The sequence below is a fragment of the Camelina sativa genome, chromosome 7 (genome assembly GCF_030686135.1).
Source record: "Camelina sativa cultivar CO46 ecotype springtype chromosome 7, ASM3068613v1".
Classification (NCBI taxonomy): Eukaryota; Viridiplantae; Streptophyta; class Magnoliopsida; order Brassicales; family Brassicaceae; genus Camelina; species Camelina sativa.
In genome coordinates, this window is record NC_141886.1 from 33,406,672 (window position 1) to 33,421,739 (window position 15,068).

At 34.9% G+C, this 15,068-nt stretch overlaps 2 protein-coding genes across 8 annotated transcripts; both read right to left on the reverse strand.

The window, feature by feature from the left end:
* Window positions 1–433: 433 nt before the first annotated feature.
* Window positions 434–8,498, reverse strand: LOC104703832 (lysine-specific demethylase JMJ29-like). 3 transcript variants are annotated; one of them, XM_087457615.1, is made up of 12 exons: window positions 8,336–8,498; window positions 7,204–7,887; window positions 7,003–7,115; window positions 6,822–6,921; window positions 6,603–6,735; window positions 6,460–6,523; window positions 5,352–6,384; window positions 4,981–5,274; window positions 4,836–4,908; window positions 4,673–4,758; window positions 4,457–4,576; window positions 434–829 (listed from the first exon to the last, which is right to left on the reverse strand). In XM_087457615.1, the coding sequence occupies exons 2-12, from the start codon at window positions 7,879–7,881 to the stop codon at window positions 743–745; spliced, it is 2,781 nt and encodes a 926-aa protein (XP_087313741.1). In that variant the 5' UTR covers window positions 7,882–7,887; window positions 8,336–8,498; the 3' UTR covers window positions 434–742. The 3 variants fall into 3 exon arrangements, with proteins under 3 accessions (XP_087313741.1, XP_010418217.2, XP_087313740.1); XM_010419915.3 differs by having other exon boundaries at window positions 8,187–8,494; XM_087457614.1 differs by having other exon boundaries at window positions 8,143–8,494.
* A 1,957-nt stretch (window positions 8,499–10,455) lies between these two features.
* On the reverse strand, window positions 10,456–14,454 carry LOC104703833 (hyperosmolality-gated Ca2+ permeable channel 1.4). Of its 5 annotated transcripts, none has more exons than XR_015561482.1 (11): window positions 13,963–14,437; window positions 13,462–13,811; window positions 13,029–13,320; window positions 12,812–12,913; window positions 12,605–12,724; window positions 12,451–12,531; window positions 12,067–12,364; window positions 11,689–11,934; window positions 11,288–11,612; window positions 10,983–11,216; window positions 10,456–10,894 (listed from the first exon to the last, which is right to left on the reverse strand). XR_015561482.1 is itself a non-coding variant. In XM_010419917.3 (11 exons), exons 2-11 carry the CDS (start codon window positions 13,773–13,775, stop codon window positions 10,610–10,612), a joined length of 2,340 nt encoding a protein of 779 aa, XP_010418219.2. In that variant the 5' UTR covers window positions 13,776–13,811; window positions 13,963–14,454; the 3' UTR covers window positions 10,456–10,609. The 5 variants fall into 5 exon arrangements, 3 of the variants coding, with proteins under 3 accessions (XP_010418219.2, XP_010418218.2, XP_087313742.1); XR_015561481.1 differs by having other exon boundaries at window positions 13,462–13,851; window positions 13,963–14,404; XM_010419917.3 differs by having other exon boundaries at window positions 12,024–12,364; window positions 13,963–14,454.
* Between the last annotated feature and the right edge of the window lie 614 nt (window positions 14,455–15,068).

The following is a 15,068-nucleotide window of genomic DNA, read 5'->3' on the forward strand; positions in this document are numbered from 1 at the left end:
TAGAAAAATGTCATTTCAATAATGAACTTTCAGATTAAATTTTGGTCATTTAAACCATGAATTTGATATTTAAAACATCAGTTTTAGTTGATTAGTTTTTAATATATTAAATTTTGTTGACTAAGCAAAAAAAAATATAATGTTAAATTTGATAATTAATGAAAATTTTGTTTGACAAATGAATTTTCAAATATAAATCATTTAAACCATGAACTTTCAAATTTAGATTATATTTGGGAGAATAGATATACTACTGTCTTTGAAGCTGATTATAATACATACACGCCATTAGTACAAATCATTAGGTTAGAACCTTTTAGAGTTTAGGAAAATATAGTTTAAAAGCTTAGAAAACGTCATGATTGTGTTATTTTGGTGCCGATGCCTTTATGTTTGAATTATGTGAATGATTAACCATTTTCTAAAAAACAAATTATGTGAATGTTACATGTTTAAAATTAAAATATAAAAGTATTAGTCGCAAATACAATATAATTATTCTTTTAAAGCAAAGCCTATACCTCCTCTCCTCTATATAGATAATACATATGACAAACAAAGTCTCTTTGCTAATCTGATCATAGAGAAATGCCAAATGCAGATCTTCAGTTGACAGGTCTCCATGGCTTTTTATTCTATCATCTATAAGGAACCTGAGAATTGTACGCAGCTTAATGCACAACAACAAAGGAGCTGATATAGCTATTTAGGTCACAGGACATTTACAAACAGCAGTCTTCAACTAGTAGAGCATCAGTCGGGTCTCTTCAGGTAATGTTTCAAGTTCGTTGAGAGCTTGCTCGATTGCATAGATAACCATCTTCTTTATCTGTTAAAATGAACAGAACAGTGAATCAATATACAAAAAGAGAGAACTAATTAATTTGGGTTTCATGACAAAAGAGCCAAAACAAATAGAGAGCTAACCCTAGCCTATTGATGATGTCTCATCCTTTTACAAAAGTAAAATCTTCCACAATCAAGGTCGACACTAACTTCATTTTGGTTAAATCGTTAGATTGTTGACCATGTGTGCAATAACTTCTATTTATATATACATATAAACTCTTTTTTTTCTTCAACACGTTGTCAATTTTTTCAACTTTACCATTTATCTCCAAAAAAAAATAAAAAAAGCAAATCACTCATACCAGATAAAAATATTACGGAATATAAATTTTATCTTCTAAATGTTTTCACGGGCGCATACATTACATTTTTAAATTTCTAAATATAGATTTGGAATCCTCGTCGCAAGGAATTCAGTTTGATATATTATTCATTAATAGTTTACGAATTTGACACACCTGAGTAAAAAAGAAAAGATATTACATATACCTTTTCTAATTTCAGCCCCTAGGTTTGATGATTTCTATAGAAAGATTGCAGCCTTAGCGAAACAACTTATCATTTTCTACGAATTTTTTCTTTATTGAGCAAAATTCTATTTATATTTCTTCTCGGGAAATTTTTCAATTCTATCATTTGTTTGACAGCTTAAACTAGGTTTCATTTTATATAGGTTTTCGGTCTCTTAATCAAAATCGGTCACGGGTGCCGCCGGAATGGTAGGTGGCTGCTTAATCTCATCCCAGAGTCTAATCTCTTTGTATTGCTTTTTTCAAAGAAAAAAAAAGAAGAAGAAGAAAGGGGTCGACTTAGGCTCCTTCCCTTCCACTCCATAGAGACTAGATAGTTTCAATCACTTTTCTTTCTTTGGAATATATATTATATGATTTGGTATCCCAACCATAGGCTCTTTATGACTTTTTCAAACTTTCAATCACTTTCTATTTTTGGATAAAAGGGAATCCCCGTTGTTGCAAAATGTGACTCCTCGTGTATTCTTGCTAGTTAAGACATTTACATGTCAAAATTTGTTCAATTGCTTATTAATTTAACTTTGTGGACATTTTTTTCTAGTAGTATAGGCAACTACAAGCCATGACCATCCATGCCACATGTAAAGACCATCCACTGAGAATCCACGGTGCTCATGCTGCAGTTGGCAGATATTCTTTCCAGTATTTACATGTCTAAACTTGTTCAATGGCTTATCAATATAACTTCACAGACATTTTTTCTAGTAGTTTAGGTAATTACAAGCATGACCATCCACTACACATGTAAAAACCATCCACTGAGAATCCACGATGCTCTGACTGTGGACTTCATAAATTCTTGCCAGTTAAGACATTTACATGTCTAAAACTGTTCAATCACCTATTAATATAACTTCGCTGACATTTCTTCTAGTAGTATAGGCAACTACAAGCACGATCATCCATCACACATGTAAAGACCAACTGAGAATACACGGTTCTCAGACTATGGACTCCATATATTCTTGCCGGTTAAGAGAATTACATGTGTAAGATTGTTCAATCACTTATCATTATAACTTCGCGAACATTTTTCTAGTAGTTTAGGCAACTACAAGCATGATAATCCACTACACATGTATATACCATCCGCATTGCTCGCCCATTTTATTTTCGTCAACTGAAATCTCATTATTGTAGATGGATACTGCGATATTTGTATCGACGAAGATTTAAGATTACTACACCTAGTACTCATGATGTTATTCAACCACCATCTTTCCACCAATTGAACCACATTGTGGAGAAAACATGAGTTCGGGCTAGACTTCCGGTATCATCTAAGATCTAGTACAATTGGACCTAAATTTTTCGATCGAGTTGAATTATGTGCTAGTTGAAACCACATTGTGATGGAGACAAGTCTTGGATCCAAGATATTTGCCATCATCCAAGCTCTGAGATCGCCAACCAAATATTTTCGACATTAATCGAAAGCTTTAACTTTTGTTATTTCTGTAGATTTTTTTCCCTAATTTAGTAAAACCCCCTTAGTTAATTAAAATACAAGAACAATCCAAGCAAAGTACTATATAGACAAAGACTTCACAAAAAAAGCAATTAAAAGCAGGTAAACATATATCAAGACATTGACGAGTTTTGTTTCCACGAACTTGAGGTTCTTTCATTAAGACACATTGTTGTGTTCAATTTATTAATCCTTGAGAAGAAATTGAAGTCGCTTACACGTACCAATAAACCACCACAAAAGCCAACAAGATTGATCGTATGATCCCACGAGACCACACCACGCCATGCCGGATATGCCACGATTTGAGGAGTTGGTAGTAAATCAAGAGCTAGCCGCTAGCCATTCATAAGATGCATTGGAAACCTTATGTGTGTAAGACGACGGCCACCAACAATCTCGGAAAACTGAACGAAGTGCATTAAATACACCGATCTTTATTCGGTAAGGCAACAAGGGTCTTATGGCCTTTAAAACTTGAATCTCTCATTAATTGCAAAGACAAGGGTCTCAAATGCATAGAGAGGTCCACTCTGTCATCCAATCCCTCGATGTTCTATTTTGAGAAAAGCCTTCTTGTAACCCATCCTTCTTTGTGTTGTAGAGGCAATGTAGAAGTCTTCAATCTCGACCGGATTTGTGTAAATCGATAAAATTTATCGATGATTCGACACCAAATTCAATCCCCGAAATTGCATATTGTTGATAGAAGGGGGGAAAAAAGAGTTTTGGTGTTGCATTGGTCAGTGAAGACTATAACACAACCCAAGTCTAAAGATTTTTTAATTTTTATTTTTGAGGCCGATCACAATATTTTGCATAAGACCTCACTAGTTTTCAATGTAAGTGTTTACGTTTACAAAGAAAAAAAAAACATTAAAACAAAAACACACACACACACTTTTTTTACTTTTTATGAAATATACACGAAACACATTTGCTCAAACAAACAAACAAACATACCATTCATACATTGAAGCTTACTTAGAAAAAGAAATTAAAAAACAATTTAAGCTTTTAATAAGATTAGGTTATCAATTAGATCGGATATCCAGTCATTAGGTGATTAACCTTAATGTTATTAGGTAGAAGAGATGGGTATTTGGTTAATTGCTTTCTAATTATAAAAAAAATAAATATTACCCGAACTAAAACCAAAACAATCTATCCAATATTTGGATTGAAATTTTTTTGGCTCAATCCCCGTCCAATTTGGGGAAAAAAGGTAAAACAAAAAAATATATATAATAAAATACTGAGTTGATAAAATATTTAAAGTCTACCTTAATATATATTTATTAATATAATATATTTAAGTATATATATATCTGTTTTTTAAAAAAATATTTTTTAATTGGAAAAAAGCAAAGTTTGGTAATTTTGTTTGACTTATGTCCAGTCAGTGATTTGGGGTTTTGTACGGCAACTACGTTTTAAAAAACATAAAAAAAAAAAAAAAAGGATTGAGTTGGTTTTGGTTTGGTTCAAATGCCCATCTCTCCTATTCAGAATATCCTTAAAAAAAAACCCATCCGCATCAAGCATATGAACATGCTCACACAACCAACAAAAACAAAAAATAAATGGTAAAGAGATAAAGACTTACCTCAAGTTTGTCCTCTCTGGCCTTGTGGTTCTTGGGAAGTTGGCGAAACTCTTCAGTCAGACGCAGACACTCATGGATGTTCTCTGGTGACACAAAGTCAACTGCAACTTTTGTACACGACTGTTCCCAATCACACACACACACACAAATTAGATTTTTCAATAAAAAGCAAATTGTACAAGTAGAAGAAGAAGAAGAGAAAACCATTCTGTTTACCTTTAGATTCCGAACTTGATGCGGACAACCCGCAGGAATAAATACCGCTTCACCTAGCTTTTGCACAAATGTCCATGGCTCGATCCCTATGGTTTCAAACAAAACATTTAGCTCGTCAATATTGACTCACGATACATCATCTCCAAGTAACTTGGTTACATACCAAATTCCGCCTTGAGTTTTCTTTTGTGCTCTACGGTTAAATAGCATGCCTGGTCATGTATCGGATGATAAACCTGAAAAGAAGAAATCATCAGTACCCCGAAATTAAATTCATTAAAAGTTGTTGCAGAGGTCAGTATTGTTACCTTTGTAACTGGACAACAATAAGTGTGTCTAAATTCTTTGCAATGCTTTCTTAGATACTCTTCTAACTTAGGAACATCTTCTCTCCTAAATATGTCCCAAAGAGCACTGCCAGTTTCTTCATTTTCACTGCTCAGAATCTCTGGCAAGTTCAATTCTTCTTCCATTTCACTACGGTCTCCAGTGCTCTGTTCTTCAAACTTGTCCTGTTCCTTATGTTTTTGTTTCAGAGCTTTGACTGCGGATATCTGTTCTTGACTTAGGGTTACTTCAGCAGTATGCGTCAGAATATTCACCTACATGAATTTAAAGTGAGTCACTGGACCAATTAAACCAAAACCAAGAAATAAAACAAATTAAATGAAATTTTTACCGCGTCTGACATATCACAGTGAAGCTTAGTCACTGAATCCCCTCTACCGAGCTCATCAGGAATCCCATAGGCAATGTAAGTTTTTGGACCCAAATCTGGTTTGATAAGTCCTTCCGGAAGCTTTGCTGCGATGTTAAGAATCCCGGTTCTAGGATCGCTATATTCTTGGAAAGGTAGTGCGGATATGAACTCGTCACAGTGACGAGGTAAAAGATCTTCAAACTTGTCAGAAGGAGGCCAGTCCTTTAGCTTCAACATCTCAGGCCAGTAGTTTTCATATGTTCTTCCTTTGCTATAACCATCAAAGAAGTGACGTGTATTGATCTCCACCTCACAATTAGCTAAACAATCAATTGCTTTGACTTGGGACATCTTAGAACTTGCTGGTGAATTCACGTTTTCGCATAACGCCCGCCACATAACCATTGGCTCCCAGCTTAAACCAGGTGTGTTATCAAGAGCGTCCCTAACAATTACTGGTTCACCTTTTGCCCAATGCTCTTGAAAATGCAGAAGCTCTTCTTCCTTCAAGACATCAAGAGATTTAGGACAGAAAAGGTAGTTGTCACTTGATTTTGTCCTTGAAGCTGCTTTCCTTGTCATCTCAGTATCCAAAGGAGAACACCCACAGATCAACATTCTAGGGCTAATATTGAATGATGCCAAGAAAGTCTCTGCTTTGTGCTCCAAGTCTGACATCCACGTCTGTGGTAGGATCCTCGTAAGCTCTAATATACAATCACCACAACCACCTAGCTTGTTTGGTGGACAAGTAATGCTTCCATTATCACTAAGGCTCCACTTAGTGTTGGATGGGTTAGCTTCTTCGTCTTCAGAAGTGGAAGAGGCGCTCGGTCTTGCAGTATCTAAACCATGCATATATTGGTATCCTTTATCAGCATAGTCTACCTCCATTTCAGGGCGTTCAGAAAGTGATCCTTCACGAATCTCTTGACAGCACTTCAAACAAAGTTCAAAAGAGCACTTTGGGCAGCTTCGGTGCAAGTCAACAATGGAAGTTGCACAATGATCACTGCAACACAGATGAATATTTCAGTAAGATCCTCAAGAAATTAAAAATATCCTAATTTAGGAGTGCTTAGCTTACCAGTATACGCGTTCATCAGTGTAGCTTATTGCCTTAGTTATTTCAACTTCAGAAGGCAGTAATCCTACAGAAACAGGTCATGTCAGCAAAAAAATGATCACATTTAGCAACAGATATTATGATGTCATGTGCAAGTTTCATACCTTGAACCTTCGCCTCAATTTCAATCTCTTGGTTCTGGAGTTCGGATAACTTATTCAGAAACGGAAGCATCAATGTAATCACGTACTGAAGATGATGGCGTCTTTCAGAGTTCGAGAGTTCCCTCTTGGGTGTCTGTAAAGACAGAAAACACAGATACCAGTTAATAAAAAAGATCCAAATCTTATGCAAATAGATGGCTAGAAGTAATCTTAACATACCACAATTGAACCATTCAAATGCAAGCATTTGCTGCAATTACAATTGTTACGGCAGAAAGGACATTTCTCAATGACATTATCCTCAGATAGATTTGGATACCTGCAACAAAACCACAAATCGAGTAAGTATATATTATAACGAGACAGAGATATATAGTATAGAGTTAAGGGAGAAACTAACCATTTCCTTATACATTGAAGACAGTACATCGTCACTCCACATTCACTGCAAATGAGAAGAGTTATCCTTTCCCCTTTCAAGCACTGATGGCAAAATGGGCCTACCTTCGATTCCTGACAAGACAAAAACATGATAAATATTACAGTACAGCAACACAGTTACATGTTCTTCTTTGATGATCGAATACAATAACACATTTACCTGTCTTACGCTTGTGCAGTCATTATTAGATATCCCGTTTTTGAGAAGGGGATCTGATACATCAGAAGCTGGCGAACGCGAACTGGAAGTACTAACATCAGCAACGTTTTCAGTACTGTTGGAAACTAAATTACGAGTCCTGCTTCGTGATGATGTTGACTTGATCTTTACACACAGTAGAACTTCTTCTTCCCATGCCTCATCTTCTTCAATCTCCACTTGGCGTCTGTCTCTCTTTTTCCTACTGACTACAGAACGCCTTTTACTAATCGTACAATCATCATCTTCAAAACGTTCCCCTGACTCAACCTTAGGCCTAATAACTTCTTTGCGCTTCTCACTCCTATTCACAGTTCTCCTTCGCATCCACTCACCTAATTTGCAATCATCATCATCATCATCATCATCTTCAGAACATTGCTCTTTCTCATTTCTCCTTCTTTTCATATTCCTTTTAACCGCTGAACCACCACCACCACCACTAGAATGCTTCCCTTTCCTGCTATACACCACTTTCAAGCTCCTCCCGCTCTCTTCTTCTTCTACTACTACCTTACTACTACTCCTACCGCTAAAAAGACCTCTAGACTTAAACGGTTTCAGACTCCTCTTCTTCCTAATCTTCCACGAACCACTCATTATAATTGCTTCCTCGATACTAACGTCATCCAACTCCATTGTTATCTGCATCTCAACAAAATCCCAAACAAAACAAAAAAAAACACAAAACGATTCTGAGTTTGATCGATCATAATCACACAATTAAACAGTACTTGTAAATCAATCGATTGCAATCTCAAAAAAAAAAAAAAAAAAACCAGATACGAATTAAAAAACGAACATTGTTAATTCAAACCAATCCGATCAAAAACAGATTCAACAACAACAACAACAAAGTCCATAATTCGAATTCGTGAGAGGATCGAAACTAAATTTTACCTTGGAGAAAAAAAAAAAAGAACAAAGCTCGAAGAACTCAGTACCTGCGAGAGCGAATCTAAACCCTAGATTCCAGCTACTTGGACATAGATTTAAACAATTCAGAGAAAGAGAAACTATGGGATTCTCTCACAAACTTTAGCTTTCCTTTTTTTTTTATATATCATAACCTAAAAGGAAAAAAGAAAATTACTTTTTTTTTATTTCGGAGATATATTTCCCAGAATGGAGAATCGGATGGGAACCTAATCTGACCGTTAAAAGTACTTTTTTGTGAATCGTGGAGCGCAAGTGAGGAACTGCGTCGCAGGGGATTAATAATACCTTTTCGCCGGTTCACTCGCTTTCATCTGTCTGAAAACGAGATTTATCTCAATTTTTAAGCTTTTTTGTTTTATATTTTTTTTAAGAAGAAAACAATTTTTTAGTGAAACAGTAAATAACTCACCACGTGGAAAACAAATACAAATGCGTTACACAACAACTAGTCAGATTTGCATAATTAATACTAGGGCTGGACATTCGGGTAATCCGTTCGGGTTCGGATATTATCCATTCGGGTTCAGGTAAACAGGTTTAGAAAAATAGAATTCATTGGGTATTTTTAGATATACGGGTTCGGTTCGGTTTGGGTACTGTCGGGTTTGGGTCAGTTTGGATTACAAATTTTAGAACCCGATTAGTACCCGAGCTACCAGTACCCGAAAAAATATAATTAAATTTAAATAAATTTAGTTAAATTTTGACTTACATAACAAAATATTTTAGATATTTTGATTATTTTTGATATTTAGGTATAAACTAAATGAAATATTCAAAATTATAATCATAATTAGGTAATTGCATTATATTAATGATAAATATTATAAATATGTTTATATGTTTGGGTTTAATGGGTACGGGTACCGGGTATTACCCGACCCTAACCCGAACCCAATGGTATTAGAAAATAGAACCCAATAGGGTTTTATAGGCAAACCCGTAGCCAATCCGAACCCAGTTTTTCGGGTCGAGTTCCGGATTGGATATTCGGGTATGGTTTTTATGCCCAGACCTAATTAATACTAGTCAGCATTACTTATTTTACTAGGTGTATTCAACAATCTGAAAATTATTAATTCTATTTTTACTAGGATTTACTTCTACTTTTAAGTCTTTCTGGATAATTTCTTTGCATTTAAAGAGAAATCTTTGAATTTTGGATTTTTTTTTTGATTTCTTACTCCTATTTATTGACATGTTTATCTACATGATTTTTTTTTGGGTGTGAATTTCGTATATGAGATTATTGGAATCCAAGATATTCTCATATCATTTTATTTTTTTGTCAAACGATATCAACTCTTTTTACAAGAAAATAAAATTAGTAAGTAGTAACCATTAACCTTACAGTATCGTAAAAAAAAAAAAAAACCATTAACCTTACAGCAGTATAGTTTAGTTCCAACGGACATGATACTAGTATCATCAAGATGGAGTATAATTTATGATTCAATACCGATGGTTTTTTTAAAAGAATTACATCATCAAAATAGAATGAGTATATTATTAAATTACATATCAATTTTGTTCATTATTGTAATTAAAAATATTTTATGGTACACATTTCTTTCTTCAATTTTTCTTTTAAAATAATTGAGTACGATATCTTCTAATCCTGAATTTTCACTAACCCTTAGAACACGGACAATAGGTACAAGTTATAAAGTCCGTATAGTCTTGACCAAAGCCAAAGATACGATGCTTACGTTCCGCGCAGTGCGGTACTTTATGTCAGAATCATACTTTCTAAACATCCAAACATCCAAAAAAAAGGTATGTATAATTAGGGTGTTTTTTTTTTTGTTAAAAAAGTATAATTAGGGTGTTGTACAATATATATATATATATATAATATATAACAACAAAAACACAATTTAATCAACACAACTACACAATTTTAGTCATCTGAATCCCTGATGCAAAACATCTTCTTACCAACACACGATACATGCTTTCTAAGTTATTTCCATCGAGTTCTGTTATGTTTCTTTTGTGTTTAAATATTAAGATTTTTTCAAAAGATATTTATATATATATTTTTGTTTTATCCTTTTCTATGCTAATAGCTAGGTTTTTGGGACTCCAAGGCTACATAAAAGTAAAACGCTCCTTTGATTTGTAATGTGCATCATTGGATATGTATTGAACAAACTCACAGGCTGTTATTTCCTCAATATTTTCAAGTTCATGGCCGAAGCCATTATTGAACCAAGAAATATGGAGCTTTGTCACACTTAGGCTAAGCCAATGTACATGCACCAATCATGCATAGATATTACAAAATCGTTTTTATTCGAACTTGTTTTTATACAATCACCAAACTCAAACAAGACAATGAATATAGCATACAAATATACAAAAACCTTTTCACAACACGTCAAAAAAAAAAAAAAAAAAGATCTCTTACGTCTTGGTTCTGTCTCTTCTATACCGGTTTTCCCTTATCCGTATCAAATCGATTATAAGGCAGTGACTGAGACGAGCCACCGCTCGCATTGCTGCTCGCCACTGTTTTTCTCCGGGGTCTTTGACGTTTGGTCGGTACAACTACACAATCTTCGTCATCTGAATCCTCGGTTAGTCCCTCAAACTGGTCATCTTCGAATTCTTCGTCTTTGAAAACCGGATGAATATATGCATTCTGAAGAAACCCTTTAAGATTCAAGTTTGGTTCTCTTGCTCGTTCCAATGTATCTTTAATCATAGCTTCCTGTAAACCGGTACTTACAAAATTTATTAAACAACACATAATGAACCAAAAATAGTATTAGTTTAAGTTTATCATATACACTACTAACCTGCAAAGGATTAATGACAAATGCCGATTCGTACCGGCCTTTGCAAAACCGATGAAAAACAAAAGTGAGAATCGCTAGAACGAGGAGGAAAGGCGTGGACTGAACCTTTCCTTTTGTGCTCATTAACCCCAACAAAAGGATTTGAGAGATGATCAATGCAGATATTATACGTCCATGAACGTCAGGCCAGAACGCAGCCGCACTCTCATACTCTTGATTGTACACATTTATGATCTGCAAAGGGACCGGTTTATACTACATGAACTTGTTAACAAAAAAGAAGTTAGTTTATTTATTTTTTATACCTGATGACGGAAGATGAGGTAGGCGAAACCAAAGAAGAAGATGATGAAAGGAAGTAGAACAGGCGTGACAGGAGCATAGACAAGGCCAAGGAGAAAGTATAGTTGAATACGAGGCTCTGTAGCGTAGAAATCGATCTGTCCCGGATCCATAGCTTCTTCTCTATCCTTTTCAGTTTTCACCAAGAAGAAGTTCTTTAAATGGAAAATGACTAATGGTTTCAACCTAAGAATCTCTCCAGCCACACCCGCCCAACCATCCACCATTATATACGTTATAAAGAAGGTTGCTTTTATCGGTATCGCTACTCCAACTGTCCGAGGAATGCTATAAAACAAGAAATGTAAAAGTAGTTGAGAGCAGAGTTACAAAAGAGAGTAAAAGTGCTAGTGATGGAGCTTACTCATTTGCGGATTGTTTAAGAAAAGAATCAAGCTGTTCAAATGCAGATCCGGTGATAATGCTACCGAGGAAAACATTCACTAGGTTGAATATATAATATCGAAAAGCCGCTCTTCTCTCTAACGATGATATCGAAACAAACCCTTCGAATTTTGACATGATCATTAAAATTGCTGGCAGGAATATCAAAAAGAGCTTCAAGACTATACCAGGAAGAAAACCTTGGATCAAAGATTTCATAAACTTCCTGCACACACACACACACAGTGATCGAACTGAATCAAGAATGTTCTCAGTTGAACCAATAAGCAAAATAAACTAGAGAGATGTGCCTACTTTTCGATGATGGGATTGAGGAACGAAGCTTTTTTCTGAATACCTTCAATACTCGCTAAGGATTGCACAAAGGCGATTGGGATGATGAAGAAGAAAGTGAGGAAGAAGAAGGAAACGTGCATTAGAAATCTCCTTATCGTGAGAGACACGTAAGGCATTGCAAGATTTGGCCAGAACACTTCTCTTGCCTCGGGAGCCCATTCGGTTAACCATTCTGTTGGATTCTTTGTTTGTTGTGTCTGCGCGCAGACCGCAGCACCCCAACGCGTTTTAAAAGACACAAAAGCTGCTGGCATTACGTTCTTGTCATCTTTCTTAACTCTCACCCTTTCCTCCATTATCTGTGAAAGCCAAAGATGTGACATTAAATGGTTACACGCCAAAACATTTAGTAACCATTTGATCTCTATATTTCATTAATACTTACTTGCTCGTTTAGTTTCTCAATCTCAGCTGTGTAATGATCCATTGCATCTACTTTCTTTCCCCATAGTCCGAGAAATCCCAACTGCGAGAGGTAAAAAAGAATTAGACCACTAAAATATGTGTTTTGGCTCTTCGTGTTTCTACAAGTATTTTACCTTTACTCTTGGCCTTTGTTCCTTGTTTCTTGTATACTTCAAATGGTAGTAATCAAACCAATTCTCCATTTTCTGCCTGTCCGCTACCAGTTTAGCCAATTCATTTGCATTGTACACCACCTAGATATACATATATCCAAACACTTCACAGATAAAATAGCTAGAAACAGAACTAAAGATTCATTCCTTTTAGGGATATGATCTAACCTGATGTGTGAGATAATGGTCCGGGTGGTTAACAAGAAAAAAATGCTGAACGTTTTCGCTAATTGTCTCGTCTGACTCCGGTGGTACGTTTCTAACCAGAACCTGCCAAATGCAAACAATATTATTAAAAATTATAATCTATCTCATATATCTAATGTTAAGACCAAAGAGCAGAGAGATCATTATATTATAAATGAAAAAAGAGAAACATATTTACGGTGAATTGATCAGCACGCCGCTTCTCGGATTGAAGAAATGATAACCGCATTGCAGCTATTTTCTCATATTCCCTTATTAGAACATAGCAAGTCCAGAATGTGAACGCATAAGCCATCACAAGATGCGCCCAAAACCTGTCTGATCCACGTTCGACATTTGAAATCGAAAGCTTATCGATATTACTCGATGTTACATTACGAAGTTTCGCTAGCTGCAATCCATCACTTGTCCAATTCACAGGTACCAAAACTGACCATGAAAGTAATGCGATAGGAACAAAGATCTTAAGTCTGTAATATAGTAAACAAAATACAAAGAACAAAGCTATTATTAGTATTTCTCTTGTACTATTTCAATGTATGTTCTTGGAGTTATCTTAAGATCAATGCTATACAATAACATAGAATCTTGAACATTAATTATATGTTTACCCGATCAAGTAAATCCTCAAATAGACAGCAGAATCCAAACCAGCATGATCAATAAGTTCAGGCTCAGGCATCTTGAGAGCGGCGGGCATCCAATTCAAAAACCGTATATACGCTCTAAAGTCGAAATTCACAATTTTGCTGGCGAAAGCACCCGAATTCAACGGGCTGCTCCGAACACCTTTTAAGTACCATTTAGGGAAATAAACCCTGTCATTGAATGGTTGGATCCTCAAGATTGCAAATAGCAAAAGAAATATCAATGCACTTAGGATGTTGATCGCTGCTGCTAGTCCAATATCTGCTAATGTCGCCATTAATGTATGCTTAAACCCTTAAAATCTTCTTTTCACCTGCAAATATATAAGAACCCTATAAAAATTATCTCTTCACCTGCAAACATATAAGAACCCTATACAATCAATAAAACAGTGCCGTGAGGGTTTTAAGAGTTTAGATTCAAAGATCAAAAAAGTCAAAACACTTTGAATCCAAAAATCTCACCTTTAGAAACCCATTACCCAGAAAAGTTTTAGTCTTTGGTGGTTGACCAAAATAAAAATTTCACCTTTTTTTTTTCTCTTGCGATCAGATTGAAGGAAAAAAAAAACTATATGAGACGAACCCAGAAAGCAAAGTGAGGAGATGCGATGAATATTGTATTGTATAGAAGCATTGGACAAGTCTTTTAGCCTTCTCTTCTCCTTCCTCTGTAAAATAGAAACAGAGAGAGAGAAGAAGGAAGAAGAAAAAACAGAGTATAGAAACAGAGAGATCGGTTTTATTAACAGCAAACAGATTGGGGAAAGAAGAGAAGAAACGTCATGCCGTTTTTGTTGATAAAAAACGCTGAAAATACACGAAGAAGATGAAGCAAAAGTTTAAAATTTAAACCTTTGTCATTCATTCTAATGTTGGTCGGCCGTCTAATCAGAGACTCTTTCTTGAGAGTTGAAAAAAACAATAGGCCTCATTTGGTATTTTTATTTCTAGAATAATTTTTTAGTTTTAAAAAAAATATATATATCACACATCTGCTTTTTTTTGTTTTAGCTTATAATATAATGCTTATTTTACAGACAAAGTTGGATCAAATAAATGACTTTGTTGCCAAAATAAGATAATGACTTCACAGTTGACTCACATATATTATCATAAAATAGCTTATATTATATATACTACATAGTACTTTATTGTACATGAGAATGAACCTGAATCTGAATGTGTATATATTATATGAGTCTTGATTTTTGTTAATCTCCTAAATTAGACATCAGATTGTAAATTATGATTCTGTTCTTCGTAATCAATGCAAATTGCCAAGTGAGATGAGAAGGTAACGGTAACTTCCAAGGTAACGGTAACTTCCAATACGACGTCGTTTGTTTGTTTTCATTTTAGGGATTCAAGTATTGCGTGCCATCACGTTGAAGTCTAGTTATAAAATCATATTTTAAATTTTTCAGTATGAATCTCTATTAAAGTTCATTTTATTCCGAATATGAATCACTTTTTTTCTTACGTCCAAATCAATGTGAATCTCGCCACATTATTCTTTTATTTTTATTTCTCTAGTATGACCACCTTTTTCAAAGTGTATGTATAGTATA

What these genes read in the sequence shown, in the direction of transcription:
- LOC104703832 (XM_087457615.1), bottom strand. Translation starts at nt 7,881, where the DNA reads ATGGAGTTGGATGACGTTAGTATCGAGGAAGCAATTATAATGAGTGGT. An exon ending in ATTTGAATGGTTCAATTGTG is followed by an intron (nt 6,736 to 6,821) that starts GTATGTTAAGAT and finishes CTGTCTTTACAG; the next exon opens with ACACCCAAGAGGGAACTCTC. An exon ending in AAAACTCAAGGCGGAATTTG is followed by an intron (nt 4,759 to 4,835) that starts GTATGTAACCAA and finishes TTGAAACCATAG; the next exon opens with GGATCGAGCCATGGACATTT.
- LOC104703833 (XM_010419917.3), bottom strand. Translation starts at nt 13,775, where the DNA reads ATGGCGACATTAGCAGATATTGGACTAGCAGCAGCGATCAACATCCTA. An exon ending in CTTAAACAATCCGCAAATGA is followed by an intron (nt 11,613 to 11,688) that starts GTAAGCTCCATC and finishes CTTGTTTTATAG; the next exon opens with CATTCCTCGGACAGTTGGAG. An exon ending in TTGTCATTAATCCTTTGCAG is followed by an intron (nt 10,895 to 10,982) that starts GTTAGTAGTGTA and finishes ACCGGTTTACAG; the next exon opens with GAAGCTATGATTAAAGATAC.